Below are 27,705 nucleotides of genomic sequence, written 5' to 3'. Positions count from 1 at the left end.
TCTAATAGTAGATGTCATTTTCTTAAATGTAACATATTTGTGCATATGATATATGAAAACTATTAGAATAAAATTTTAATACCATTTATCTTTTTCCCCTAGAGTTTCTCAGCTTTTGTCTTTTGCTACCACACTCTGTACCCAAGAATCTTCTACTCTAGGACTTCCAGATTTTCCTTTAGATAGTTTACCAGCTGCAGTTCAAATTCTGGTATGTATAGAATAAATTAACGACTGGTGTACCCAAATGTGGCAAAGAATTTAAAAGTTCATCCTTGGATATTCATCACTTTAGTCTGCTTGACATATTCTTTTTAAATATTGTCAGAACTGAGATTAATTTATTGTGCAGTGCAGCAGACTGGACAGAGACCAATGGTATGTTCTGAGCCCTTAAAGAGCTTACAGTCTTAAAGGGGGGAAGGTAGAGATGCAACTCAAGTGAAAATTCCACAGAGAGAAAGACTTTAGCTTGATCACACAGAGGTATGCTCTAGTGTATGTTGTGACTCAGACTTGCCCCTACCTGATGTGAGGGAGCTGGGGCTTTCACATTCTAGCACCATCAGTCATTGGTAAATGGTCGTCCCAGAGTACACAAGTTCCCAGGCACTAGCTAATCTCTCAGCTTGAGCAAAGCTGGCTCTAGGAGCTCAAGGGACATCTTCAAAAGACGGAGGGAGACCTATAACAACTGGCTGCTTGAAGGGAAAGCTGGATGCACAGAAAAGATAAGGACAGATCTGGGGGGATTTGATGGAGCAGTGACATTGTCCACTACAGTATCACAAAAGTCATGACAGTAGTATCTGGAGGGTGGAAAGGCCCTCCAGGTAGAGGGAACAGCATTTACAAGGGTGTTGAATCATAAAAGGGCCTGGTATGTTTGGAGAATAAGTTGTGTCACTAGAACAAGCCTGTGCAGTGAAGAGAGGGATTAGAACCTTAGAATGAAGTGCTTTACATGGTGAATAAAGTTGTCTGGGTTTTATTAAATGGAAGAAGTGGCCTATCAAACATTATTAAGTAGGCCAGGTGTGTAGCAATCAGATATACAGGGGTGAGCAAAAGTACATTTACAGGTTGGAGGAAGATACCTCTGTTTGCAGGAGGAGGCATGGGGAGAGCCTGGATGCACGGGGAGCATATAGACTGTTAAAATAGTTAGTGAGAGACTCTGCCAAGGAGCCCAATTCGAGGTAGTGGGAACACCACCTAGATGAGACATTTTAATTTGATTTATTTTTATCTTTTTTAAAAGTTTATTTTAATTCTTGACACTATTACAGATGACCCCATTTTTCTTCCACTTTGCCCATCTCCACCCAGCTTTCACCACCCCCCTTCCTTCTGGTCATCACCGTACTGTTGTTTATGTCTATCAGTTCTTTGGCTAATCTCTTCATCTACTTTTATCCAGTCTCCCTCCTCCCTTCTCTCTAATAGCTGTCATTCTGTTCCTCATATCCATACTACTGTTTTTGTTCGTCAACTTATTTTGTTTATTAGATACCACATATAAGTGAGATCAATGGTATTTGCCTTTCTCTGACTGGCTTAATCCAATTAGCATAATAATCTCCAGGTCCATCCATGCTGTCACAAAAGGAAAGATTTCTTTATATTTACGGCTGAGTAGTATTCCATTGTGTAAATGTAACACCACTTTTTTTATCCCCCCATTTATTGATGGGCACTTGGCCTATTTCCAGATCCACTTATCTAATGGTGGGCACTTGGCCTATTTGCAGATTTGGCTATTCTATATAATAAAAGAGTAATATGCAAATTGACCCTAACAGCGGAACGACTGTGAACGACTGGTCACTATGACGTGCACTAACCACCAGGGGTCAGATGCTCAACACAGGAGCTGCCACCTGGTGGTCAGTGCTCTCCCACAGGGGGAGTTCCACTCAGCCACAAGCCAAGCTGACAGTTTGGAGCGCAGAAGCAATGGCGGGAGTCTCTCCTGCCTCCTCGGCAGTGCTCAAGATATGTGACTGCAGCTCCCTATGGGGAGCAGGCCTAAGCCATCAGTTGGACATCCCCTGAGGGCTCCTAAGCTGCCAAAGGGATGTCTGACTGGCAGCTTAGGCCCGATCCCCTGGGGAGGGGGCCTAAGCCAGCAGGTGTACATTCCCTGAGAGGTCTCAGACTGCAAGAAGGCTCAGGCCGGGCTGAGGTACCCTCCCCACCCTCCCCTGCCCCCCCAAGAGCAGGAATTTTCATGCACCAGGCCTCTAGTTATAAATAATGCTGCTATGAACATGGGGGTGCAGATATTCTTTTGAATTGGTGTCTTGGGATTCTTAGGATATATTCTCAGAAGTGGTATCACTAGGTCAAAAGGCACTTCAATTTTTAATTTTTTTGAGGAAACGCCATACTATTTTCCACAATGGCTGCACTAGTTTGCATTCCCACCAACAGTGCATGCGTCCCTTTTCACCACATCCTTGCCAGCACTTGTTTGTTGATTTATTGATGGTAGCCATTCTGACAGGTGCGAAGTGATAGCTCATTGTGGTTTTAATTTGCATCCTAGGGCAAGGGAAACAAAGGAAAAAATAAAGAAATGGGATTACATCAAACTAAAAAGCTTCTGCACAGCAAAAGAAACCATCAACAAAATGAAAAGGGAGCCCACTGAATGGGAGAACATATTTGACAATGATATATATCTGATAAGGAATTAATTTCCAAAATATATAAAAAACTCATACAACTCAATACCAGGAAGACAAACAATCCAATTAAAAAATGGGCAATAGACCTGAATAGACACTGCTCCAAAGAGGACATACAGATGGCCAATAGATATGAAAAGATGCTCAGTGTCACTAATCAGAGAGAATTAAAGTCACAATGAGATACCACCTAGATGAGACATTTTTAAAACTTATGTTGCAATTTATTTTATATTTCCTGAGAGTTGGTGAGTTAGGTTTCCCAGGTATTGCTCACATTGTTCTATCCATCTAGAACAGTTTTTCTTATCCTTTTTATTATGTCTTTTACTTTTCATTCTTTTTGTTTTTGCTCAGAACTTTTTACTTGGACAGTTCTTAAATCTAAAAAGGGTTAAAAATATTAAAATGAACGTCTCTAATTCCTTCAAATAGAATCATCAATTGTTAACATATTGCCACATTTGCTTGCTCTCTGATTTTTTTTTTTTTTTCTGGACCATTTGAAAGTACACAACAGTTAACATTCTTTTTTTTTTTTTTTTTAAAGCGTCCCAACTTCGTCACTTTTACAGACCCAGCTAGGCCCTTTTCTTTTGTTCTTTTGTGAGTTTTCTTTTTTATTTTTTTCTTTCTTTATTTTTAAATATATGTTATTGATTTTTTACAGAGAGGAAGGGAGAGGGATTGAGAGTTAGAAACATTGATGAGAGAGAAACATTGATCAGCTGCCTCCTGCACACCCCCTATTGCGGATGTGCCTGCAACTGAGGTACATGCCCTTGACTGGAATCGAACCCGGGACCCTTCAGTCCACAGGCCAATGCTCTATCCACTGAGTCAAACCGGTTAGGGCCACAACAGTTAATATTCTTAATACTTCAGTATTCAGCTTCTCAGAATTAGGACATTCTCTTACATAACCAAACACCATTATCATATTAACAATAATTCTATATCATCTAATAGAGGGTCTATAATAAGTTTTCTCTAATTGTCTCTGTTAATAGACTTTTAAAAGTAAGGTGAACTGAATTGAGAAAGCAATTTATAACTTTGAAGCTAGGTGAATGTGGATGAGATTAATTAAGATTAGGAATAAAGATAGAGGAAAAGGGAGTTTGGGACAAGTAGGGTAGGTAGATGTGTTCAGACATGTAGTTTCAGACATGCTGAATGGGGGACAATGGGATATTCATATAGTCATGTCTAATGTGCAATTGAGAGTTCAAGTCTAGAGTTCAAGAAAGAGGTTAGGACTAGGGATATAAATAAGGAAGTCATCAACACATAGATGGTAACTGAAAGATGGGTGTGGGAGAGCTTACCAAAGGAAAGGTAGTGGAACAGGAAGAAAAGAAGAAATACTGAATATTTGCTTATGTAGACTTTTGGGAAATATGAGTACCATATTGGTTATTGTTTATAAGGTAATTTTAATATCATATGTACATTTCGGATAATTTTTTCAAATTTATTTTAGATGTTCCTCACTCATACATGTTTTTGCTCCTAAATAGAATTCCTTTCCTATGATGTCAATCAAACATGCAATCCACTGGCTTTACCCGTACACTATTTTACTAGGACAGGAAGGGAAGATGGCTGTGGAAGATGTTTTAAAAGTAAGTATCTTCTCCCTTTCCCTTTCCTTTTCCTTTTCCCTTTCCCTTTCTCTTTTCCTTACCCTTCGCCTATCCCACCCACTCCCCCTTCCCTTCCCTTCTCTTTTCTACCCTCTTCCCATCTCTTCCTTTCTCCTTTCCTACTTTTCTGTCTCTTCCTTTCCCTTTTCTTACTTTGTAGGCATAGGGGTATTGGCATGCCAAAGATGGGGGCAGCAAGCATTGAGGTGGCTGGTGTGGCTGGGAGATTGGTTATACTGAGTAAATATGTAAGTCAATTGAACAAATAAGTGAATATATTGAGGAGAATAAGATCTGCATTTTTCACTGTTGGAGCAGGAATTTATAAACAGAAAGGGAGGATGAAAGAACCCTCAGGTATTATACTGGAAATGGAGAAATTGGTATGAACTCATTTTTTTTAGTTTTTGTTTCTCTCTCTCTCTTTTTTTTTTGTCTAAGGTTTTACATATACTTTTTTCCTGCTTGACCCCACTCCCCCAGCCATTCCCACCCTGGGCAAGCCCCACTGCCCCAGTGTCTGTGTCCATTGGTCATGCTAATATGCATACATACAAGTCCTTTGGTTGCTCTCTAACCGCCTCCTCCCCTACTATTTATCTCTGGATCTATTCTTGTTCATCAAATTATGTTGATCATTATATCTCACATTTGAGTGAGATCATGTGATATTTATCTTTCTCTGACTGGCTTATTTCACTTAGCATAATGCTCTCCAGTTCAATCCATGTTGTTGCAAATGGTAAAAGTTCCTTCATTTTTATAGCGGCGTAGTATTCTGTTGTGTACTTAGATGTACCACAGTTTTTTAATCCACTCATCTGACGATGGGCACTTAAGCTGCTTCCAAGTCTTAGCTATGGTGAAGTGTGCTGCTGTGAACTTAGGGGTGCATATATCCTTTCTGATTGGTGTTTCTTATTTCTTGGGATATATTCCTAGGAGTGGGATTACTGGGCCAATGGGAGCTCCATTTTTAGGAGGAAAGCTTTTGAAGGAGAAGGAATAATCAATGTAAAAGCCCTGAGGCAGGAGCACTCTTAGGGTATCTTATGAATAGCAAAGGACAGTGTGAGGGGGGGCAGGGTGAGGGAAGAAGATGTGAGGAGGACATGAGATCACTAGGTAAAGAATATTAGATCATGTGGGGCTTTATAGGTTATTGCCTTCAGTTTGAATGAGATAGAATCTATATATATAAAAGGCTAATATGCTAAGTGTCCGACCATCCGACTGGTCGCTATGATGCGCACTGATCACCAGGGGCCAGACGCTCAATGCAGGAGCTGCCTTGACGCACACTGGCCATTTACAGAGAAATGGCACCACGGACCTGGTGCCGGCAAAGCCACCCTTGGCTTTCCCCAAGTGGGACACAGGCCCCTCTACCACCTCAGAGTGACAAGAGGGTCCCAGACTGCAAGAGGGCACAGGTCGGGCTGAGGGGACACCCCCCCCCCCCCATGCATGAATTTCATTCACCGGGCCTCTAGTTTAATAATAAATGGCACTGTGGACCTGGCGTCCACAAAGCAACTCTTGGCTTCCCCCAAGTGGGACACAGGCTCCACCACCACCCCGGAGTGACACCTTACCAAATCATGGCTGATGCTACTGAGACCCCATGGTGCAAAATGCGGTCCACAGGCCAGCCCAGAAATGGCTGTGGGTGTCGGGTAATGACGTCGCATAGCAACGCCCAGCTTCCTCTCCCTAGCAACTAACCTCCTTGGAGTTTATTCAGCCCAGGAACACGACTTGCTTTATAGCCAGGTGGAAACATTTTACACTTTAACCAAATGTCTGTGAAGCATTTTCCCATGCCCTATCTTATTTGATCCTCACAGAAGTCCTAGGGTAGGTAGATAGGAGACTCAGTGGAATCCTATTTTCTTTTCATTAGCCAGAAAATGGAGATTTAGAAAACTTAGAAACTTGACCTGGCTGAAAAGAAGTAAGAAATGGTGGACCTTGAAAATGACTTCAGGTTGAATTTGGTTGACACTTCTATTATAGGAAAAGGGAAGATAGTGATATTAAAATATTTCTTCTAATTTCCTTTCATTGTCCATGAATCCATGCACCAGGCACTAGTGTCATTATAAGATTTTGAACATAGGAAGCTCTTAAACTGAACCTCTTAACAGGCTCACTCAAGTTACTAAAAAGTGACTAGAAGGTGGAGAATAAGGGTGAAAGCAGGGAAAAAACAGTTGGTAGGTTGTTGTGGTAACCTAGTTAAGAGAGTGTGGCTTTGACCAGCTTTGAGCTTGGTAAGAAGTGGTTGCTTTTGGGTCATATTTTGAAGATAGAATGTGATATGCTGAAGAATTGGAAGTAGGGTTGAGACAAAGAGTTAAGGATAATTTCAAGCTTTTTGGACTGAGCACCTGGAATGATAAAGTTGGAGATAGAGAACATGGGAGGAAGATCAAGACCTGAGTCTTGTGTTTATTGAATTTAAAATGCAAGTGGAAATGTCAAGGGGCAGTTGCATATACAAATCAGGAGTTTAAGAGAGTAGTCTGCATTTCTAGGAGAGAGAAAAGTGGGAGTCAAACTGGATAAGATTATTTACAAAGTGAACATAGGTAGAAAATGTAAAAGATCCACTCTTAGAGTAACGTAACATGTACTGCTCAGGTAGTGAAGAAGGACCTGCAAGAGAGACTGAGAAGGAGGAAACAGTAAAATAAGAAAAGTAATTTATTTAATTTGGTAATAAATAGGATATTATTGGTTGACTTACCAGGAGCAGTGCAAATAGAGTGGTGGGATTGTAAGCCATAAATTAGTGGGCCAAATAGTAACTCAGAGATGAGGAAGCTGAAACAGTGATTATTACTTACTTGTAAAATAAGTTTGATGGTGAGCAGAAACAAATAGGTGGTGGGTCACTCAAGGATGATGTAGAATTAAGAAATGGCTTTTTGTTTGTTTCTTGGAATGGGGAGACAAATGACTTCATAGGAAAAGGGGACAAAATCTGTGGAGAGCATGGAAAGTACTTATAGAAATATGATCTGGGGGAGGCAGGAAAGGACATTTCCAGAGCATCATTGTACCCTGATTTGGAATAGTGGAAAACATATTTTGTACGTAGCAACTGGAATGATCATAAACTGAGATGGAGAAAGTAGACTTCTACTGATTTTTCCATCAACTCATAATGAAAGGAGAAGCCCTTTTTACTGAGACAGTGGGAAAGAATTAAGCATTGATGAAAATGTAGATGATTTTGAGGATGAAGGAAAAATAATTTAATTTGTTTATTCATTTAACAAATCTTTCCTGACCATTGACTATGTTCTTTGTGTCTGATTCTAGGTTCTGGAGATTTAGAGTGAACCAAATAGATACATTTTGATATTACTCTAATGGGGTTAATATTCTTGTGAAGTGTGAAGGTGTATGTGCCTGAAGGCTCTGATGTGGGTGGCAGAAGCAACTAGATTACCTGCTGAAACAGGGATGAATGAATTCAGATAGACTCCTAAGGAGAAAAGTAATGGTTTATATCAGTTGCTAAAGGGCTTTGGGAAGAGCCCAGCAGAGACTGGAGGCTACATCATATTTATTCAGTAGCCAGACAATATGGTATGGTGATTTTCTCTGTTAGTGCTCAAAAGCTTAGAAAAGGGTATGAAGAAAATAAATAGCTTGGTGGGTCAGGATTGGGAATTGTGAGGGTGAATATGGAGGCCTTGCAGACCAACATCCTTGTGATTTACATTTCCTTTTATTTAATTACTAGGGGCCCGGTGCATGAAATTCATGCACTGGGGGGGGGGCCCTCAGCCCAGCCTGCCACCTCTCACATACTGGGAGCCCTCAGGGGATGTTCTACTGATGGCTTAGGCCTGCTCCCTGCTCCCCTTGGGGTGCGGGCCTAAGCCGCAGTCTGGCCTCCCTTTGTGGGATGCAACCGGGCTGATCAGGGGGAGGCACCAGGCCCATCACCCTGCTGCTGCAGCCACTGCCAGTCACCGCAGCCACCAAGGTTTTTTCATCAACATGGACTCCAGTCCCTTCACCATGAAAAAATGACAACTTTCTTTAGGCATTTTCAAGATGTGTCTTTCATAGGATATGACATTTCTTTATTATTTTTTTTATCCTCACCTGAGGATATGTTTCCATTGATTTTTAGAGAATCTGGGAGAGAAAGGGAAAGACAGAGAGAAACATCAAAGTGAGAGGAACACTATGGTTGCCTCCTGCATGAGCCCTGACCTGGGCCCAGCCAGGGAGGAGCCTGCAACCTAGGTACATGCCCTTGGTCAGAATTGAGCCCAGACCCTGTGGTCGGCAGACTGAGGCATTATCCACTGAGCCAAATGGGCTAGGGCAGAATATGACACTTCTTAGCCCCCCAGCAGCGGACCTTCCTTTTTTTTTTTTGCCAGGAGTGTGGTGAAAAACCCTAGATCACCTTTTTGGATTTTTATTACCCAAGTTACTAAGAATATTACCAGTGGCATACAGGGAACTTAGCCAATGAGCAGTCAGAAAAGGTGTTTCCTCTGTAGTTCACACCGATCTCCGGCTCGGCCCCCCACCCAGGCCTGACGCCTCAGCCAGAGGTGTCGACCCCCATCACCCTCCGATTGCTGGATCTGCCCCTCGCCCAGGCCTGACGCCTCTGAACCAGGCATCAAACCTGGGCAGGGGAGCCCCAGACCCCTCTGATCGCCGGCTCTGCCCCCCACCCAGGACTGACACCTTTGGCCCAGGCGTCAGGCCTGGGCAGGGGACCCCCATCTTCCCCCATCACCGACTCCGCCCCCCGCCCAGGCATAATGCCTCTGGCGGAGGCTTTAAGCTTGGGCAGGCCCCCCCCCCCCCAGCTCCGATGGCCTTCTCTGCCCCTGCCCAGGAGCCCCCTGGCTCAGGCCCTTCCTATGCTGCTCAGGGCCCACATGGGGGCACCTTGGAGTGACCTGGGTGCCAATGATGTTCCCGGGACCCAGGCTGCTGGGCGCCTATGTATTCAAACTAACCGCCATCTTTGTTGGGTTAATTTACATACTCATCTGATTGGCTGGTGAACGTAGTGGAGTGACACCAATTTGCATGTTTCTCTTTTATTAGTGTAGATACTTCACAGTTCAAATAATGTAATCCCAAAGAAAGTGTAACAAAAACACATTGGTACTGTTTGTTTAATTGAAATTCAAGGTTTCACAGGAAATAGTCATTAATATAAAATGATAAAGTAAATAAACTTGGTTTTCTACATCTTGCTAAGATGTAGCCTATAATAATTATATATCTACTACAGGCCCAGTGCACGAATTTGTACACCAGTGGGGTCCCTTGGCCTGGCCTGTGGCATCAGGCTGAAACTGGCTCTCCGACATCCCCTGAGGGGTCCCAGATTGCGAGAGGGTTCAGGCCAGGCCGAAGGACCCTACCAGTGCACAATTGGGGCCAGGGAGAGACATTGGAGGTTGGCCAGCCAGGAAGGGACTGTGGGAGGGCTCCAGGGCGTGTTCGGCCTGTCTTGCTCAATCCCCATCGGTCAGACCCCCAGCAGCAAGCTAACCTACCAGTCGGAGCGTCTGCCCCCTGGTGGTCAGTGCACATCATAGCGAGCTGTTGAGTGGCCTTAGCATATTATTAGCATACTAGAGGCCCAGTGCATGAAATTCGTGCATGGGTAGGGTCCCTAGCGGCTGCCAGCTGCCAGCAGGGGCCTCCCTTCCCTGGCTACCGACCTGGGCCTACCTTCGTTCTGCGCTGCCCACTGGTGGTCAGCGCACATCATAGCGAGTGATTGAATTCCCGCTTGGTTGAACTCCTGAGGAGACATTTTGCATATTAGACTTTTATATATATATAGATTACGCTTTGGTTGAACGGCCAACCGGACACTTGATACAGCATATTAGGCTTTTATTACATAGGATTTTACTCCTCAGTTGCCTTTTTGATCAACAGTCTTCTAAATTTCCTATGCTGGCAATGGTAATTCACCTTTCAATTTGAGTTCTTTTACTATCTTAGTTTATTCTAGCCTACTATTATTATCCTACTGAAATATTTTAGCTTGAATTATTTATAATGATGTAACCAGTTTAGCAAATGGTTCAAGGCATTATTTTCATTTCTGGAATATAAGTGCTCTGACATCAATCCTATATTAACTTAGACCAGTGGTTCTCAACCTTCCTAATGCCGTGACCCTTTACTATAGTTCCTCATGTTGTGGTGACCCCCAATTCCATTGTTACAAATTGAACATAATTAAAGCATAGTAATTAATCACAGATACAATATGTAATTATATATGTGTTTTCCGATGGTCTTAGGCGACACCCCTGTGAAAGGGTCGTTCAACCCCCAAAGGGGTCATGACCCACAAGTTGAGAACCACTTACTTAGACTGACAGTATTATAGGTGGGGTAAAAACATACCTTTAAGTACATATGTTTGTTTTCTTAGAATGTAATGTCTCTAGGTTCTAAACTCTCATGAATTTAAACACTTGGCTAAGGTCTTATTCCTTTCCTATTAAATCTCCTTCAAAATACAGTGTAATTTTTTGCAAGAACTTGAAGTGTCAATAATTGTCATATTCCTATGACTTGGAAGCAGTTCCTACCAAATTATGTGATACTATGGGCATTTGCATACATAAAATGTATAATGTGTAAAACTTACTCTGTGTAGTAGCACTAACAGATAACTGTTCTTAGGTTTGGGGAAAAGAGTGAGTGATTGTCTTAAATACTTATGATACCAAACGAAGATTTGAACTAGTCTGCTATGTTTAGAATGTTGAGGTTGAAGATAATTTTCTTTTAAAAAATCTATTTTCTTGGGTTGTGTCATTCTGTTGAGTAAGTGGTGATCTATTCTTTCATTGAGGTTCAATCTTTCACTGTAGTGATAATGTTATGGTTGGATTGGGGGAGCAATTATTTCTGCCTGTTTAATACTAAAATGTATTAAACTTTTCATATTGAACATGCTGCTATTAGTAGGCCATAGTATTTAATTAATTTTAAATTAGTATTCTCATTTTTCATATACTTATTTGTGTTTTCTCTGTGCCTTTTTTACATAACTAGGGGGTATCACCAAGTTAGAGCATTGCTAATTGGCCCACATGGAGAAAGAGTCAATGTTGTTGGCCTTTTAAATCCAGTTTGATAATATTGAGAACCTACACTGTAGAAGGCACTGTGCCAGATACTGTGGAAGATTGGTTGTTATAATTCATTGTAATCAGTTAAGCTAACCACACACACAAACAGCAGAATTATGTCTAGGAAGTTCTGGTTTCATGAATTTCAGGTCAGTTTATTTAAGAAATCAACTGATACAGGCCTTACTTTACTTTACATGTTTTCATGAGTTTCATCATCCCTTTCTAGGAAACTGGACATTTTTATTATCAAGAAATGTAGGCTGCAAACTTTTACCAGTCAGAAATTCAGTAATTCCACTTCCTGTCCTTAGTAAAATTTGGGGACTATTTTCATATCACTTTTAGTAATTGGCGTAAGTAGAATGGTATTCATGAAAGTAGGAAAAAAATTCTCTTTAATTTTTTACCTCTACCTTTATAATGTAGAGTGAGTTTCAGTTCTAATAAGACAGAATCTTCAAGATATCCAACATTAATACTAAAATGAAAAGTCCATGATTTTCTTGTAATTTTACAGCGCTTTGAACTCCAAGATTCAAGAAGCTCTTTGCTTCCTGAAGAGATTGTGAGAGTGGAAAGGATGACTGAAAATCACATCTCCCAAGCTTCTGTTACTGTCCGGATTGCAGGAAAAGAGGTGACCATTAAGGTAATGAGTCAGAGTTTATACTTTAAAAAATATTGATTTAAGAGAGAGGAAAGGGGGAGAGAGAGAAACATCAGTGTGAGAAACATCAATTGGTTGCCTCTCATAAGCATCAAGCCCGGGGATTGAACAACCTGCAACTTGGGTATATGCCTTGACCAGAATCAAACCTGCCACCTTTAGGTATATGAGATGATTCTCCAACCACCTGAGCTACACTGTCCAGGGCCAGAGTTTATACTTTCTAAGATGTGCCTGGTTCTGCCTATTTTTATGACCTACATTGGGTGTATGACCCCCTTATTATTATTCTTTGGCTCTATAGCATCTACATAGCTGTATCTATATTTATCTATGTCATGTATGTTTTAAACTGGAAAAGTTCAGGAGAAACATATGGATAGCCTTTTATTAAAAGCAAAAGTTGACCTCTGAGAAAATGAAGTTAAGTGTTGATTAATGAAAGCATTTTGTAGTCGGAGTCCTTAGTAAGAAACAGTCAGTCTTTTCAAACAAATTTTAGCAGCTAGGGAATACTTTTTAAATAAAATTTTTGTTAACTACATGGGACAGTTGAAAGAAGAGCTGTTCTAGTAAACAGTTTTCAGAGGAGGGGAATGGTATTTGGTCATAGAGCTCCATTTGCTTGCTCTACCATCCTTTCTAACCCTTTCTTTGAGCTCCCTAAGAACCTTAAGAGGCGATGGAAGCTATCTCAAGGAAGCCCAACTTGGAAAAAATCCTGACTTAAATAAATTATAAATAAATAGAGGAAAGAAAAGGCTTGCCTTCTTATGTTGTGACAGACCAAACTTTAATTATAGACTTTTTGTTGTGTTTTAATGTGATATGATTAATACTTATTCATGTTACTGTTTTACTCATTCGTCAGACTGAACATTGATTATGTCTACTATGACCTAGGCTCCGTATTAGGCTTTACTAGTGCTACTGTATACTAGTCACTGTATTTGTCTCTTTGTATATATTATGCTATTAAATCTCCCAGTAACCCTGGAGTTAATTTTATTATCTCCCTTTTGCAGATTAGAAAACTGATATAAAGAGAGTAATCAATTCACCCATGATCACCAGCTAGGAAATATCACTGCTGGGACTTCTAGACAGGATTATTTTCTACTATACCTTTCTGTGTCCTTCAGATGAATGACTTCACCAAGCTAATGGTCAGGGATAGAGGTAGATAAATAGGGACTGCATTGGAATGGTTATGGGTATATAGAGAAGGAAGTAATACAGGAGTCAGAAGGAGTAGAGTAAGTTTCAGAGAGGAGGTGGGACTTGAGCTAAGTCTTGAAGTATGACATAAGAATTTTCCAGTGGCCCAGGGGTAGAAAGATGAAAGGACATTATAGGCATTCTAAACAGTAAATCCAGAGACATGAGGTATGAGCAAGGTTTCATTATTTCCTTCCTTTTAGTGATAGTTTTCGAACTTCATTGCCTCCAGTCGCTTCCAGTTAGCCTTTTATGTTACCACCAGGCTGATCTTTTTAAAATGAAAATCTGATGTTGTCACTTCCAAACTTACAGTTCTTTAGGGTTCATGTGTATATGGTATGATTAAGCCCAGAGTCCTCAGCAGAGCATGGAGATCTTCTTCTGATAGGAGACTAATAAGGAGGAGATAGGAAATAGAAGAAGTAGGTATATGGGATTCGAGGAGAGATTTTAAGAACAGATGCTTCTGAGTGGTTAACTAAAACAAGAGTGGGAAAGGATTTATGGGCATGGATTTCAAAAGTCAGCAGGTCATTGGTGACTTTGGAGAGTCCCAGTGGACTTATTTTAAATTCTATGCTTATAACTGGAATTTGGACAAAAACCTTCATTCTCAAGTAGTGACATTGTTATTATAAGTTATAAATAGGATGAAGATTACATGATTCTTATGAAAATATCTGCCAGCATGGGGCTTTCATTTTAGAGGGATGATTGATTTGGAGGTTGGTTGATGATCATCAGATCTGTGAATGAGAAAATAGTTGCTGCTCTATTGAAATATCAAAAAGAGTATAGAACAGTGGTCGGCAAACTAATTAGTCAACACAGCCAAATATCAACAGTACAAAGATTGAAATTTCTTTTGAGAGCCAAATTTTTTACATTTAAACTATATAGGTAGGTACATTGTTATTAACTTAATTAGGGTACTCCTAAGGCTTAGGAAGAGCCACACTCAAGGGGCCAAAGAGCCACATGTGGCTCGCGAGCCACAGTTTGCCGACCACTGGATAGAATTGAATTGAGCAAGAAATTAGTAGGGGCTTTAAATGGCAGTTATGCGCTTTTACTTACTAATATTTTGAGAAAACCATATGCTTATTATATTTACCTCTCTTTTATTACAGGTGCCAGCTGGGACTAGGCCATTCAGTCAGCCTTTTGCATCAGAACGTTTTATACAGACTTTAAGCCATAAACAACTACTGGCTGAAATGATGCAGTCTCACATGGTTAAGGACATATGTTTAATTGGAGGAAAAGTAAGAATGGCAGCCTCACTGCAAACTTCTGTTTTCTGACTTTTGGTTGTTTTGATTTATCTCTTAAATGATTGTGTTTCTGTTTATAGGGTTGTGGAAAAACAGTCATCGCTAAGAACTTTGCAGATACCTTAGGATACAACATAGAACCTATCATGCTCTATCAGGTACAATGTCCAATTTTATCACTTGTACTATAAACAAATATGTGTAGACCATCAGTTGAATTGATAGGTATTTTCCTTTAACTTATGACCTATTAATTTAGATGTAGATAAATAACTGAAATAGCAATCAAATTGCAAGTATAATTATTTCGAACTTCGAAGGTATGTTCAAGGATATCTGGTGGGCACAGCGTGCCAGGATCTCTTTTTAAAGGGAGATTCATTATACATGCATGTACAAACACACAGTACATTTAATCGTAATTTGGAATTCTAAACAAGGTGCATTTTAGCAGCAGTGGGATATAAGTAGGTACTCACCAAATAGATTATTTTTTGTTGTGGTAAAATATGCATAACATAAAATTTACCATTTTTACGTGTACAATTCATTCGCATTAAGTACATTCACAATGTTGTGTAACCGTCACCACTATCTATTTCTAGAACTTTTTATCATCCCAAATAGAAACTCTATACCAATTAAACAATAACTTTCAATTCATCCCTTCCCCCAGACTCTGGTAACCTCTGTATAATTTTCTATCCCTGTTAATTTGCTTATTCTAGGTACCTCATATAAGTAGAATCATATACTTTTTATCCTTTTGTCCCTAGTTAATATTACTTAGCATATAGTTTTCAATATTTAGCCATGTTATAGCATATATCAGAATTTCATTAACTTTTTTTTTTATGGCTGAATAATATTTGGTTGCATGTATATGCCCCTTTTTGTTTGTCCATTCACACACTGAAAAATTTTGGCTATTGTAAGTAATTCTACTATAAATTATTATACAATAATTGTACAAGTATCTGTTTGAGTCCCTGGGTATTCCTGAATCATATTGTAATTCTGTGTTTAACTTGTTGAGGAGTCCATAGTAGCTGCACCATTTTACATTTCCACCAGCAATTCACAGGTTCCAATTCCTTCATACTAGTATTCTTGTCAATACTTATTTTGTACTTTATAGTAGCCATCCTAAAGGGTGTGAAGTGGTAACTCATTGTAGTTTTGATATTGAGCATCTTTTCATGTACTTATTTGCCATTTGTGTATCTTGTAGAAATGCCTATTTAAGCTTCTTGCCAATGTTTTAACTGGGTTGTCTTTTTTGTTATTGAGTTGTAGGAGTTCTTTATGTATTCTGGATATAAATTCATTCTCAGATATATGATTTGCAAATATTTTCTCTCATTCTGTGGGTTGTCTTCTCACTGTCTTCATAGTATCTTTTGATGCACAAAGGTTTTAATTTTGATAAAATCTAATTTATCTTTTTGTTGCCTGTGTTTTTGGTGTTATATTCAATAAATTATTGCCAAGTCCAGTGTTATGAATTTTCCCTCATGTTTTCTTCTAATAGTTTTACAGTTTTAGTTCTTACATTTATATCTCTCAGCCATTTTGAGTTACTTTTTATATATGGTGTAAAGTAAAGGTCCAGCTTCAATCTTTTGCATGTGGATATCCAGTTTTTCCAGCACTATTTGCTGAAAAGACTGTCTTTTTCCCATGGGATGGTCTTGGCATCCTTGTCAAAAATCAGTTGACTTTATATATGGAAGGGTTTATTTCTGGGCTCTCCATTCCGTTGGTCTATATGTCTGTCATTATATCAGTATCACACTGTTTGGATTGCTATAGCATTGTAGTAAGTTTTGAAATCAGGAAGTGTGAGACCTCCAGCTTTGTTTTCTTTTCCAGGATTGCTTTGCTGTTCAGGGCCCCTTGAGATTTCATATGAATCTTAGGTTATGTTTTTCTACTTATGAAAAAAAAATGCTGTTGAAATTTAGTAGGGATTTCATTGAATCTGTAGATCGCTTTGGGTGGGTAGTATTGTCATTTTAATATTGTCTTCCAATCTGTGTCCATGGATGCTTTTCTGTTTATTTATGTCTTTAAGTTCTTTCAGCAGTGTTTTATATTTTCAGTGTATTAGCCTTTCATCTCTTTGGTTAATTTATTCCTATGTGTGTTTTAGTATTATTTTAGTGGATGTACATGTTGTACACAGTATGATGAAACAGCAAACTTAACAGCTTGTGTTTTTACAGAGTGAAATTTTCTGTCATGTATTTTTTGGTGATAATGTATCCTAAGACATTTTTATTCTTCTAATTTATTGATTTTATATATTAGTCTTTGGGTGATTTTCCTATTTTTTTACTTAAAGAAGAGCCTCTCTTTTTATTCTTTGAACAGTTCTAGAAGTGATTGTGATCCTGTTTATTTACATTTTAGAATGCATTTTTTTTTTGTTTTTTGTTTATTCTTTGGTTAAACATTTTTATTTTTACTGAATATATTTATACATAAAATGTTCTTAATTTTTTCCTGGCCAGTATTCTCCGTGGATAGAGCTTCAGCCCACATACCAAGGGGTCTCGGGTTTGAACCCTGGCCCAGGTCAGGGCACGTGCAAAAGGCAAACAATTGATCTGTTTCTCTTTCATTGTTATTTCTCTCTCTGTCTTTCCCCCTCCTTCCCTCCCTTCCACTCTCTCTAAACAATACCCCTGGGTGAGGATTAACAACAACAACAAAAAGTTCTTATTTTTGAAAAATGACATTTAAACCAGCTTCTTGTAGTGACCTTAGGTAACAGAAAATTTTGTTAACAACTCATATTTCAGATGATTATGTTGAGGATACTGCTTCGTGCTGCTGTAAGGTACTTTGTGCCTATTGGTTGAAGTGGTCAGAATTTAGAAGGAATTGTAATCACATGGTACTGGTAACTTTTGGGCTATAAGCAAGATAATCTATTGTAAAAGATATGTGAGAGTTCCCCCTGAAATTAAATTTTCTCTTTCTTTTGTGTAGTTTAACTCACTCAGAGCACCAAGTTATTTAGGATTTGGAGTTACATTGAAAATAATTTTAGAAACAAAAGAGAAAACATCCTTCCTTTGTACAAAACTATGGTGGCTTTATACCCCTACTATTTTGTTCAATTTTCATTGTCATATTTCAAGAAAGATAGTAAAGGTATGTAGGTAAAAAAGGAGATGAAGGAAAATAGATAATTAACTGATTGGAAAACTTAATAGGTTCAAATATTTACTAAGAAGTACTTTATGATTTTAAAAGATGAAATCAATAAAAAAGCATGTGATCAAGATTATGAAGTCATGAAGAATATGAATTAAGATGAAGATACTTCAATTAGTGGTGATTTTATCTGAGTCTTGAGAGATAAACATGTAGTGAAAAGAAAATAAATGTTTACCTTGTACAGCTGGCAGCAAGTATTGGAACTCACTGAAAGTATTTTTTGAAATTAATTTTTATGTATTGATTCTAGGTCTATTGCATTTTTTAAAGGGAAATAAGGAATTTGGGGGAGGGTAATATCTTTAACTTCGTTTATGGAAGATGCCATGAAGAATACCCTACCCTCTTACAGAATTACCTCTCTTGGTGTCTTCATCAGAGATTAGAAGTCAGGTGGTTAGCTCAGTATGCTAGTTCATCTGTCCTTCACCCTCCACAGTTCATGTTAAAAGTGATCTGAGGAGGACATTCTATCAACTCATCAACCTCTTAACCATCAAATTTCTAGTTTCCAATGAAAATACTTTTCTACCAAATACTGGGGTAGAAAAAAATCATCAATGTTATTGTAAAACAGGTTAAATTCTATTATAAATATACGAGTGACCCGGTGCACGGATTCATGCACATTGAAAGGAAATTAATTAGAAGGTGGACGGTGGGGCGGGACTGGGTGAGACGGGCTGGACATGCCCTGGAGGCAACCTCCTGCTTGAAAGGCTTCTGTCGAGTGAGCAGGGTCCCTCTGGCAGGTGGGGTCCCTTGCCCTGGCCTGTGGGGATTGGGCCAAAACCAGCTCTCCAACATCCCCTTAGGGGTCCCAGAGTGCGAGAGGGCACTCTGCAAAGATGCTGTCGTACAGGGTGTAAAACAGGTTAAGTTCTATTATAAATATACTAGAGGCCCGTTGCACGAAAATTTGTGCACTGAAGGGGGCTGCCTCAGCCTGGCCTGCCCCTTCTCACAGTCCTGGAGCCCTCAGGGGATGTCCTAAGCCGCAGTCCGGCCTCTGCGGGAGGCTACCAGCTGATCAGGGGAAGGCACCGCCCCTATCACCCCCTCGCTGCTGCTGCCTCTGGCCTCCCTCTGTGGGAGGCGATCAGGCGGATCAGGGGAAGGTGATGCCCCCATCTAATATGATCTAGACCAGGGGTCCTTAAACTGCGGTCCACGGGCCACGTGCAAATACAAATATTGTATTTGTTCCCGTTTTGTTTTTTTACTTCAAAATAAGATATGTGCAGTGTACATAGGAATTTGTTCATAGTTTTTTTTTAAACTATAGTCCGGCCCTCCAACGGTCTGAGGGACAGTGAACTGGCCCCCTGTTTAAAAAGTTTGAGGACCCCTGATCTAGACTAATAAAAGGGTAATATGCTAATAAGACTGGACGTCTTCCGTATGTCCTTCCAGACAAAGCTGCAGCGGCTGCCTGAGCCTCGGCCCGGCCCTCACACCAGCAGCCGCCATCCGCAGCTTGCCTGAGCCTCGGCCCGGCCCTTGCAGCAGCAGCAGCCACCATCCACGGCTTTGTTTGGAAGGACATCGGAAGACATCTGGTCTAATTAGCATATTGCCCTTTTATTAGTATAGATTATATTCCATTTTATACGACAAGGGTAAATACAAGCATAATTAACCTCTTCAGGTGCCATTGCTTTGAAATCATATGGAAAAGACCTTTTTTTTTTTTTAATATTTTATTGATTATTTTTTACAGAGAGAAAGGGAGGGGGATAGAGAGTTAGAAACATCGATGAGAAAGAAACATCGATCAGCTGCCTCCTGCACATCCCCTACTGGGAATGTGCCCGCAACCAAGGTACATGCCCTTGACTGGAATTGAACCTGGGACCCTTCAGTCCACAGGCCGATGCTCTATCCACTGAGCCAAACCAGTTAGGGCGGAAAAGACCTTTTGAGGATGATACTTATTTTCTCTGTGACTCCATCCCAATTTGTTATTAGTATTTATAAAATTATATACATGACTAGAGGCCCGATGCACGAAATTCATGCAAGAGTAGGCCTTCCTTCCCTTGGCTGCCAGCACCGGCTTCCCTCTGGCACCCGGGACCTGGGCTTACCTTGCAGCCCGGCTTTGTCCAGAAGGTCATCCGGAAGGAAATCCAGTCTAATTAGCATATTATGCATTTATTTGTATAGATTATTTTCTTCACATGAAAATAAAAACTCTCCTAGTACAAGCTGGAAATTCTGCCTCATCTTTTTCCGGACAGTCCTGTTTCTGCATCAGGTTTCTGTAGTTAGTTTACAGTGGTTTCTTTATTGTAGTGGTAAACTATCCTAAAATCATATGCTTGAGGTGTTAATACTATGGTCACTTCATTCTGCTATCCTTTAAAAGAAGAACCCAGCAAGAGATTATGTATATAGCCATCACTTCCAATCTCTCAGCTCCACTGCAAAACTCTGAACTATCTTGTCATTGAGAACATTATCTTTTTTTAAAAAATATATTTTTATTGATTTCAGAGAGGAAGGAAGAGGGAGAGAGAGATAGAAACATCCATGATGAGAGAAATCATGGATCGGCTGCCTCCTGCAAGTCCCCCACTGGGGATCGAGACCACAACCTGGGCATGTGCCCTTGACCGGAATCGAACCTGGGACCTTTCAGTTCCCAGGGTGACGCTCTATCCACTGAGCCAAACTGGCTAGGGCGAGAACATTATCTTTATATGTGAAAGAAGTAAATATTTTTGGAGAGTGACAATGAGCTTACAAAATTAAAAAAAAATTTTTTTTTTTTTTAACTTTCCTGTTCAGTTTGTTGATTAATGGATAAACAATGGTAGGAAGATGCTACCATTAAAGTTTATGGCAAGGCATTCTATTTCCTGATACTCTTTTGAAATATGAAGTCAGTCTCTTCTAGTTCCTGTCACAGAATAAGATCATCTGTAATATATAATAATAAAAGCATAATATGCTAATTAGACCAGATGCTCTTCCGGACGACCTTCCGGACGAAGCCGGGGCTGTGAGGGAAGTCCGGTTCCCAGGTGCCCTGTTGGTTGCTGGAGGGAAGCCCGGGTTGTGGGTGCCAGAGGAAAGCCAGTGCCGGCAGCTGGGGAAGAAAGGCCTACTCTTGCACAAATTTCGTGCATCGGGCCTCTAGTTTAATCATATTTAATTAATCCTCTGTCTAAAAAATGTAGTTAATGATAGCTGAAAGGAACTTAAGTTTCCCATAAGAATACTTAAAAAAAAATTTTTAAATTGATTTTTAGAGAGAGAGGAAGCGGGGGTGAGAAGAGAGAGAGAAACATTGATGTGAGAGTGAAACATTGATCTATTGCCTCCTGCATGCCCCCTACTGGGGATCGAGCCCAAAACCCAGGCATGTTCGCTGATCAGGAATCTAACTGGTAATCTTTCAGTGCATGGGACAACACCCAACCAACTTAGCCACACCAGCCAGGGCTCCCATAGACTATTTTGTTCATCCTCTGCATATACACTGTCTACCTTGTAGATAGCCTACAAGGATTTGGAAAACTGGTATAGAGATAAGCAAACTAATCACATATTCTGAAAACCCTTTTCTAATTTTACTTTTCTCTATATTAATCTTTAGAGAAATGTCTAGGAGAAAAGAGGTTTCCAGAAGTATGGACTCAGAAAGTTACCCCTCCCCCCTGCCGGCTAACCTCCCCTGGCCCCTTCCCCGCCCAACCTGTGGCGGTCCCAATCAGCCCAATCGCCGGCCAGGTCAAGGGACCACACCAGTGCACAAATTCATGCACCGGGCCTCTAGTAGAGAAATAATAATGGTAACATATTTTTAAGTGAATTTGCTTTTTTCTCATGACTTCTTTTCATGAACTGGACCAAAGCATATATCAGGCACTGTATTAACATTTGCAGATTTTGAAACTGTTAATCCCTTGGTTTTCATGATAGAAACCAAGCTTCTGAGATTAAATATAAGACTTTTATTGCTCACACTTTCATGTTTATTAGAGCTCATTGATATCTGTGGGACAGAGGAACTAATTTAATAGAATTAAATAATGGATTTGGGTTTTATAATGAAAAATTTCCAGACCTGACAGAGAATTCAGTGTGGATAAGTAACCCAACATCTGTTTTCCTAGATGTGGAGATTTCCCTGTTACATGTGCATGTATAAAGCTACGCTTAATCTGTGGGTTCTGCCTTATTTTTAGACTTGTCTATTTCTAGAACTGCATTTCAGATGAAGAAAAACAGAACCTTAACACAAATATGTGGCAGTACATAAAATGAGTTTCATAATAGGTTATGAAAGTCTTGTTTACATCATTTGGCGCAAGTGTTAGGTCAGATTCTTTTAATTGGTTATTCTTTTTTTAATGTTGAAGCCAGTGGTTTCATAGTACTGAAGAAACACAGTTATTATTCTTTTCCTTCACAACCAGATAAGGGCATATTTCCAGATTTCTTTCCACATCATAAACAGCACCAGATTTAAGATCTCTTTCTTCTGTTTAAATACTGGTTGGATTAAAAGCCAAGTCAACTCCAATCACAATTTAAGATCAAATACATTTAAGGGATTTTTAATGAAATAATTACTGTCTAAAACATATTGGAATCTTAGGATCATTCTTGACTCCTTGGCTAAATTTTAAATTTATTTTATTTATTTTTAAAGAGAGGAAAATAGGAGAGAGAAACAGAAACATTGATGTGAGGGAGAAACTTCTATCAGTTGCCTCCCGTATGTGTTCGGACTGGGGATCCACCCTGCACTGTTCGGGTGTACAGGACGACACTGCGACCACCGGAGCCACACTGGCCAGGGCTCTTTCGCTAAGTTTTTCTTCCTGTAGCTAAATTGCAACCAAACCCTTTTCTCCCTCTTCCATCTAATCTATAATCCCCACTTCTTCCTGTTTATCCAAATACAGTGGAAATATCTTCTTTTATTCTCTCTGGTTTGTTTTCACTTCTTTGTCTTGGATTTATTTTCTTGCTTCTCGTTTTGCCTTGACTTTTTGCACTTTTCTCTCATCAAGATTTCAGGATATCTGTATTCACTTAAGTGGTTTATAGTCCACTTTGGAGGCCGACTTTATTATTTTGCTCCACTCTGTCATCCTTTCTGTCTTCTTTGAAATTTTTTCTTTTCCCACGTGGAATAACCTTCATAATGTTATTTTAAGAGTTGACTTACCTCAACTCCTTCAAATTTTTTAAAATAAAATTTATTTTTAAAGAACAATGTATATCATTATCACATAAGAACTTTAAATGCCGGACTCAAGTAATCCCTTCAAGTCCCAGGCTTACCAAGACTTTTATCTCATGTCTTTTTCAGCTTCTTCTTGATAATAATGTTGTGTTATGTAGAATATATCCTGCCTCCTTTATGTAGGATATATTTTTAAATTTTATTTTAACCTATCTGAGTATAAAACATAGTACAGTATCAAATTTTAAAAGTTAGCAGAATAAAATTTCCCTTCTAATTTTAAGGTACATTTTTAGTATATATGATTTTATATTTCCTGCCTATAATATCAGAGGCATGCTATAAGTGGGCCAATAACTACCATGTTCTTTGCCATAATTTAATAGATAAATTATAATGCATTATGATGTTATTTGTAATTGTAAAATTATAAATATTACACCATGTTTTAATCATTTCAGTAAGTTTCATCAGGCTACTAATATGCAGGTATCAATTGCACACACAAGGAATTTTATAAATTAAATTGTAAAGGTAGGAAGTATAACCTTTACTCCAATAAGTTGCTTCACAAATATACTTTATTGAAAATGATGGAGAATGGTGACTCTCTGTAATATAACACCAAGTTTATGCCCAACTAATTATAAGTCACCATTATAATTATTGCCTATGCATACTAACATTTTATATTTCTTCATTTAAAAAATAAATAATGAGATAAATACAAGTTATATAATGGAGGAATTTTTTAGGCAGCTAATATAATTTCTTCTGTTATCACATCTAAAAAATCTTCACATAGTACTTGTGCTTTAGTTTTTATGTAAAAATGCCACACACTTTGTTATTTATATTTCCCAGCTTTAAAAGAAAAGTGAAAGTCAATTTATAATACTTCTCTAATTATTTGAATTCATACTTTAAATACATAGGAAAGCTAGTTGTTTCAGGTAGAAATGGTATAAAGAAGCAGTTATATAGGTTGTAGCTAATTAATTAATTAAAAGGCCAGTGTTTTGTTACTTTAACAACAAAATCCGACAGATGTATAATATAAATAGTAGGTCCAAATGGGAAATGTGATTATAATGGGAAATTTTTGTGAAAGTTTCTTTTAAAATATCTGTAGCTGTTATTGAGAACTGACTGGAGACTTAATTCAGGCTGCATTTGGAAAATAACTCCTTTCTATACCCCAGTGATTTGAATAGAACATTTATGCACATTCTGTTACCTTCTTCCTATTCATTTTATGGACAAGTTTTTTTAATAAGAACCAGACAAATGGGTGATAGTACTTTATAACAAGGTTGAAAATCTCTTTTTGGTTTTTCTTGAGTGAAAGAGAGGGAGGGAGGGAGAGAAACATCGGTGGGGGTGGGGGGCGGAGAAGGGCAGGGATCGAACCTGCAATCCAGGTATGTCCTTTGGCCAGGAAAAACCCTTTGGGATGAGGTTGATGCTCTAACCACTTAGTAACCTAGCTTTTTTTTTTTTTTTAAAGACCAGATAATAAATATTTTAAGCTTTGATATTTTAGGCTTTGTGAACTTGGCAGTCCCTGATGCTCTAACCACTTAGTAACCTAGCTTTTTTTTTTTTTTTTTTTTTTTTTTAAAGACCAGATAATAAATATTTTAAGCTTTGATATTTTAGGCTTTGTGAACTTGGCAGTCCCTGTTGAAACTTCTCAACTCTGCTGTTGTAGTGGAAAAACAGTCATAAGCAATATATAAATGAGTAAATTTGGCTGTGTTCTACCTTATCACAGTTGGTGTTCTTAAAGTAATGTTTATTGAGATTTAATTAACATATAGTAAAATTCAGTCCATTTTGCCAAACACATTGAGATATAACCACCATGATTGAGATATAAAATATTTCCATCACCTAAAAAAATTCCCTTGCGCCTCTTTTAGTCACCCCTCTTTCCTGGCAAACACTGATATGTTTTCTGTTTCTATTAGTTTTGCCTTTTTCCAAACTGGCATATGAATGGAATTAAATAGTTTGTGCCTCTTGAGTCTGGTTTCTTTCACTTTAATAATGCATTTGAGATTTATCACAATGTTGCATGTACTAGTAGTTTGCTCTGTTTAATTGCTAGGTACCTTAACTCATTTTATTAGTGTTTAAATGTCAATACTTCTCTGTGTTCCTACTACTTTAGCTTTATGTCTAATGCTCAGGCCTTCTCACCTAGTTGTCAACACTAGCTTCCTAAGCTTTCCCCCTGTTTCCAGCCTGGGTTTTGCCTAATCTGTTCTTCCAACACTAATTTTGTTCTTTCTTACTTTGCCCTGGCTTTTTATTATTATTATTCAGTTTATTTAAACTAAAAAAAAATTCACCTGTTTCTCTCATCCCCATTTCCTTCCTCTGGTAACCATCAATCTATTCTGTATCTCTAAGCTTAGTTAATTTATTTTATTAGATTCTATACATAATACATATGTGGGATTTGCTTTCTCAATCTCACTTATTTCACTTAGCATAATGCCCTTGAGGTCCATGAATGGTGTTACAAATGGCAATATTTCATTCTTTCTTATGGCTGAATAATATTCTATATGTAAGATATAGAATATTATTTACATACATGTATATTACATCTTTATTCATCTATAGATGGACACTTGGGCTATTTTCATATCTTGGCTTTGGTAAATAATGCTGCAATGGGGGTGTATATAACATTTCAAGTTACTGTTTCAGTTTTCTTCTAATACCCAGAAGTGGGATGCTGGATCATATGGTTCTATTTTGAATTTTCTGAGGAACCTCCATACTATTTTCCATAATGGCTGCAACAATTTACATTCCCACTAACACTGCACAGGGATCCTTTTTTTCTACATCTTCACCAACACTTGTTATTTCTAGTCTTTTTAATAATAGCCATTCAAACAGATGTGAGGTAATATTTCATGTAGTTTTGATTTCCATTTCCCTGATGATTGATGAGGTAGAGCATCTTTTCATATTTGTTAGATATCTGTGTGTCTTCTTTGGAAAAATGGCTATTCAGATACTATTTTTTAATTGTTTTTTTGTTTGTTAATTTTGAGTTGTATGAGTTTCTATATATTTTGGATATTAGCCCTTTATTATGTATATATGATTCATAAATATTTTCTCATTCGGTAGGTTGCTTTTTCATTTTCTTGATGGCTTCCTTTGCTGCACAGATGCTTTTCAGCATGATGTTGCCTTTTTTTAAGTGGCAGATTAAAAAACCATCTCCAAGATCTTTGTCAAGGAGTTTATTGCCTATATTTTCTTCTGGCAGTTTTATGGTTTCAGATCTTGACACTCAAGTCTTTAGTCTATTTTGAGTTAATTTTTCTAAATGGTGTAAGAGAGCAGTTCAGTTTCATTCTTTTGCATGTGCTGTAACATTTTCCCAACACCATTTATTGAAGAGACTGCCCTTTCCTCATTGTATGTTCTTGGCTGTTTTGTCATAAATTAATTGACCATATATGCATGGGTTTATTTCTAGGCTCTGTTCTGTTCTATTGTTCTATGTGTCCGTCTTTAAGCCAATACCATACTGTTTTAATTATAATAGCTAATAATATAATTTGAAATCGGGGAACGTGAAGCCTCCAGCTTTGTTCTTCTGTCTCAAGATTGCTCTGGCTATTCAGGATATTTTTATGGCTTGATACAAATTTTAGGTTGTTTGTTCTAGTTCTGTGAAAAATGCCATCCATTGATAGGACTGCACTGAATTTGTGGATTGCTTTGGTGGTATGGACATTTTAATAATATTAATTCTTCCTATCCATGAACATTTATTTGTTTCTTCTTCAATTTTTTTCTTTAATGTCTCATATTTTCCAATATACAGGTCTTTTACGTTCTTTGTTAAATTTATTCTTACTATTTTATTCTTTTTCATACAATTGTAAACTGTTATTTTCTTAATTTCTCTTTCCAGTAGTTCATTATTAGTGCATAGAAATGCAACAGATTTTTGCTATTGATTTTGTATCGTGAAACTGTACTGAATTTTTTTTATTAGTTCTGTTTTGATGAAATCTATAGGGTTTTCTACATATAGTATAATGTCATCTTTAAATAGTGACAATTTTACTTAATCCTTTCCAATATGGATGCCTTTTATTTCTTTCTCTTACTAATTACTTTGGCTAAGACATCTAATATGTGTTGAATAAAAGTGTTAAGAGTGGGATTTCCTGTTACTAGTAAAGTGGTGGCCTAAGTAAACGCAGTACTTGATTTCTCCCACATCCATATCAATAATACATGTAAACTACAGAACAGCCATCATTCAGGACCGCTTGAATTCTAGCTGAATGTAAGTCCTACAACTAGGGATTTAAAGAAGAGGCCACGTCAAGACTGGTAGGAGGGGTGGAGACGTGGAATGGACTGGTCCTATATCCATGTGTGGTGGTTTAAAATTGGGAGGGATATCTTGGCTGCAGGGCTCCCCCTTGAGGAGTGAGGGGCTCCAGCCCCACACCAGAGCCCCCAGCCCAGGGTTCCATTGCTAGGAAGACAAGTCCCCATAACTTCTGCCTGTCAAAACTAGCAATGATTGTGTGTGAGTGAGATGGAGGGCTGCTGGTGTTCTAGGCAGGGCCTGGGCACGAACT

General features: G+C 38.6%; 1 protein-coding gene across 1 annotated transcript in view; it reads left to right on the top strand.

Moving 5' to 3' along the window:
* The window catches only part of VWA8 (von Willebrand factor A domain containing 8), a 392,708-nt gene that overhangs the window by 71,751 nt on the left and 293,252 nt on the right, over positions 1–27,705 (top strand). Inside the window, exons 8-12 of the mRNA XM_081082746.1 lie at positions 103–211; positions 4,211–4,315; positions 12,008–12,139; positions 14,509–14,643; positions 14,733–14,810. Of these exons, the coding sequence (XP_080938872.1) occupies positions 103–211; positions 4,211–4,315; positions 12,008–12,139; positions 14,509–14,643; positions 14,733–14,810 (559 nt within the window). The remainder of the gene's footprint in view (positions 1–102; positions 212–4,210; positions 4,316–12,007; positions 12,140–14,508; positions 14,644–14,732; positions 14,811–27,705) is intronic.

Source organism: Myotis nattereri, assembly GCF_964212035.1.
Source record: "Myotis nattereri genome assembly, chromosome: 2".
Taxonomy (NCBI): domain Eukaryota; kingdom Metazoa; phylum Chordata; class Mammalia; order Chiroptera; family Vespertilionidae; genus Myotis; species Myotis nattereri.
The sequence above is the reverse complement of the archived record's forward strand: the minus strand, read 5'-3'. Positions and strand labels throughout refer to the sequence as shown.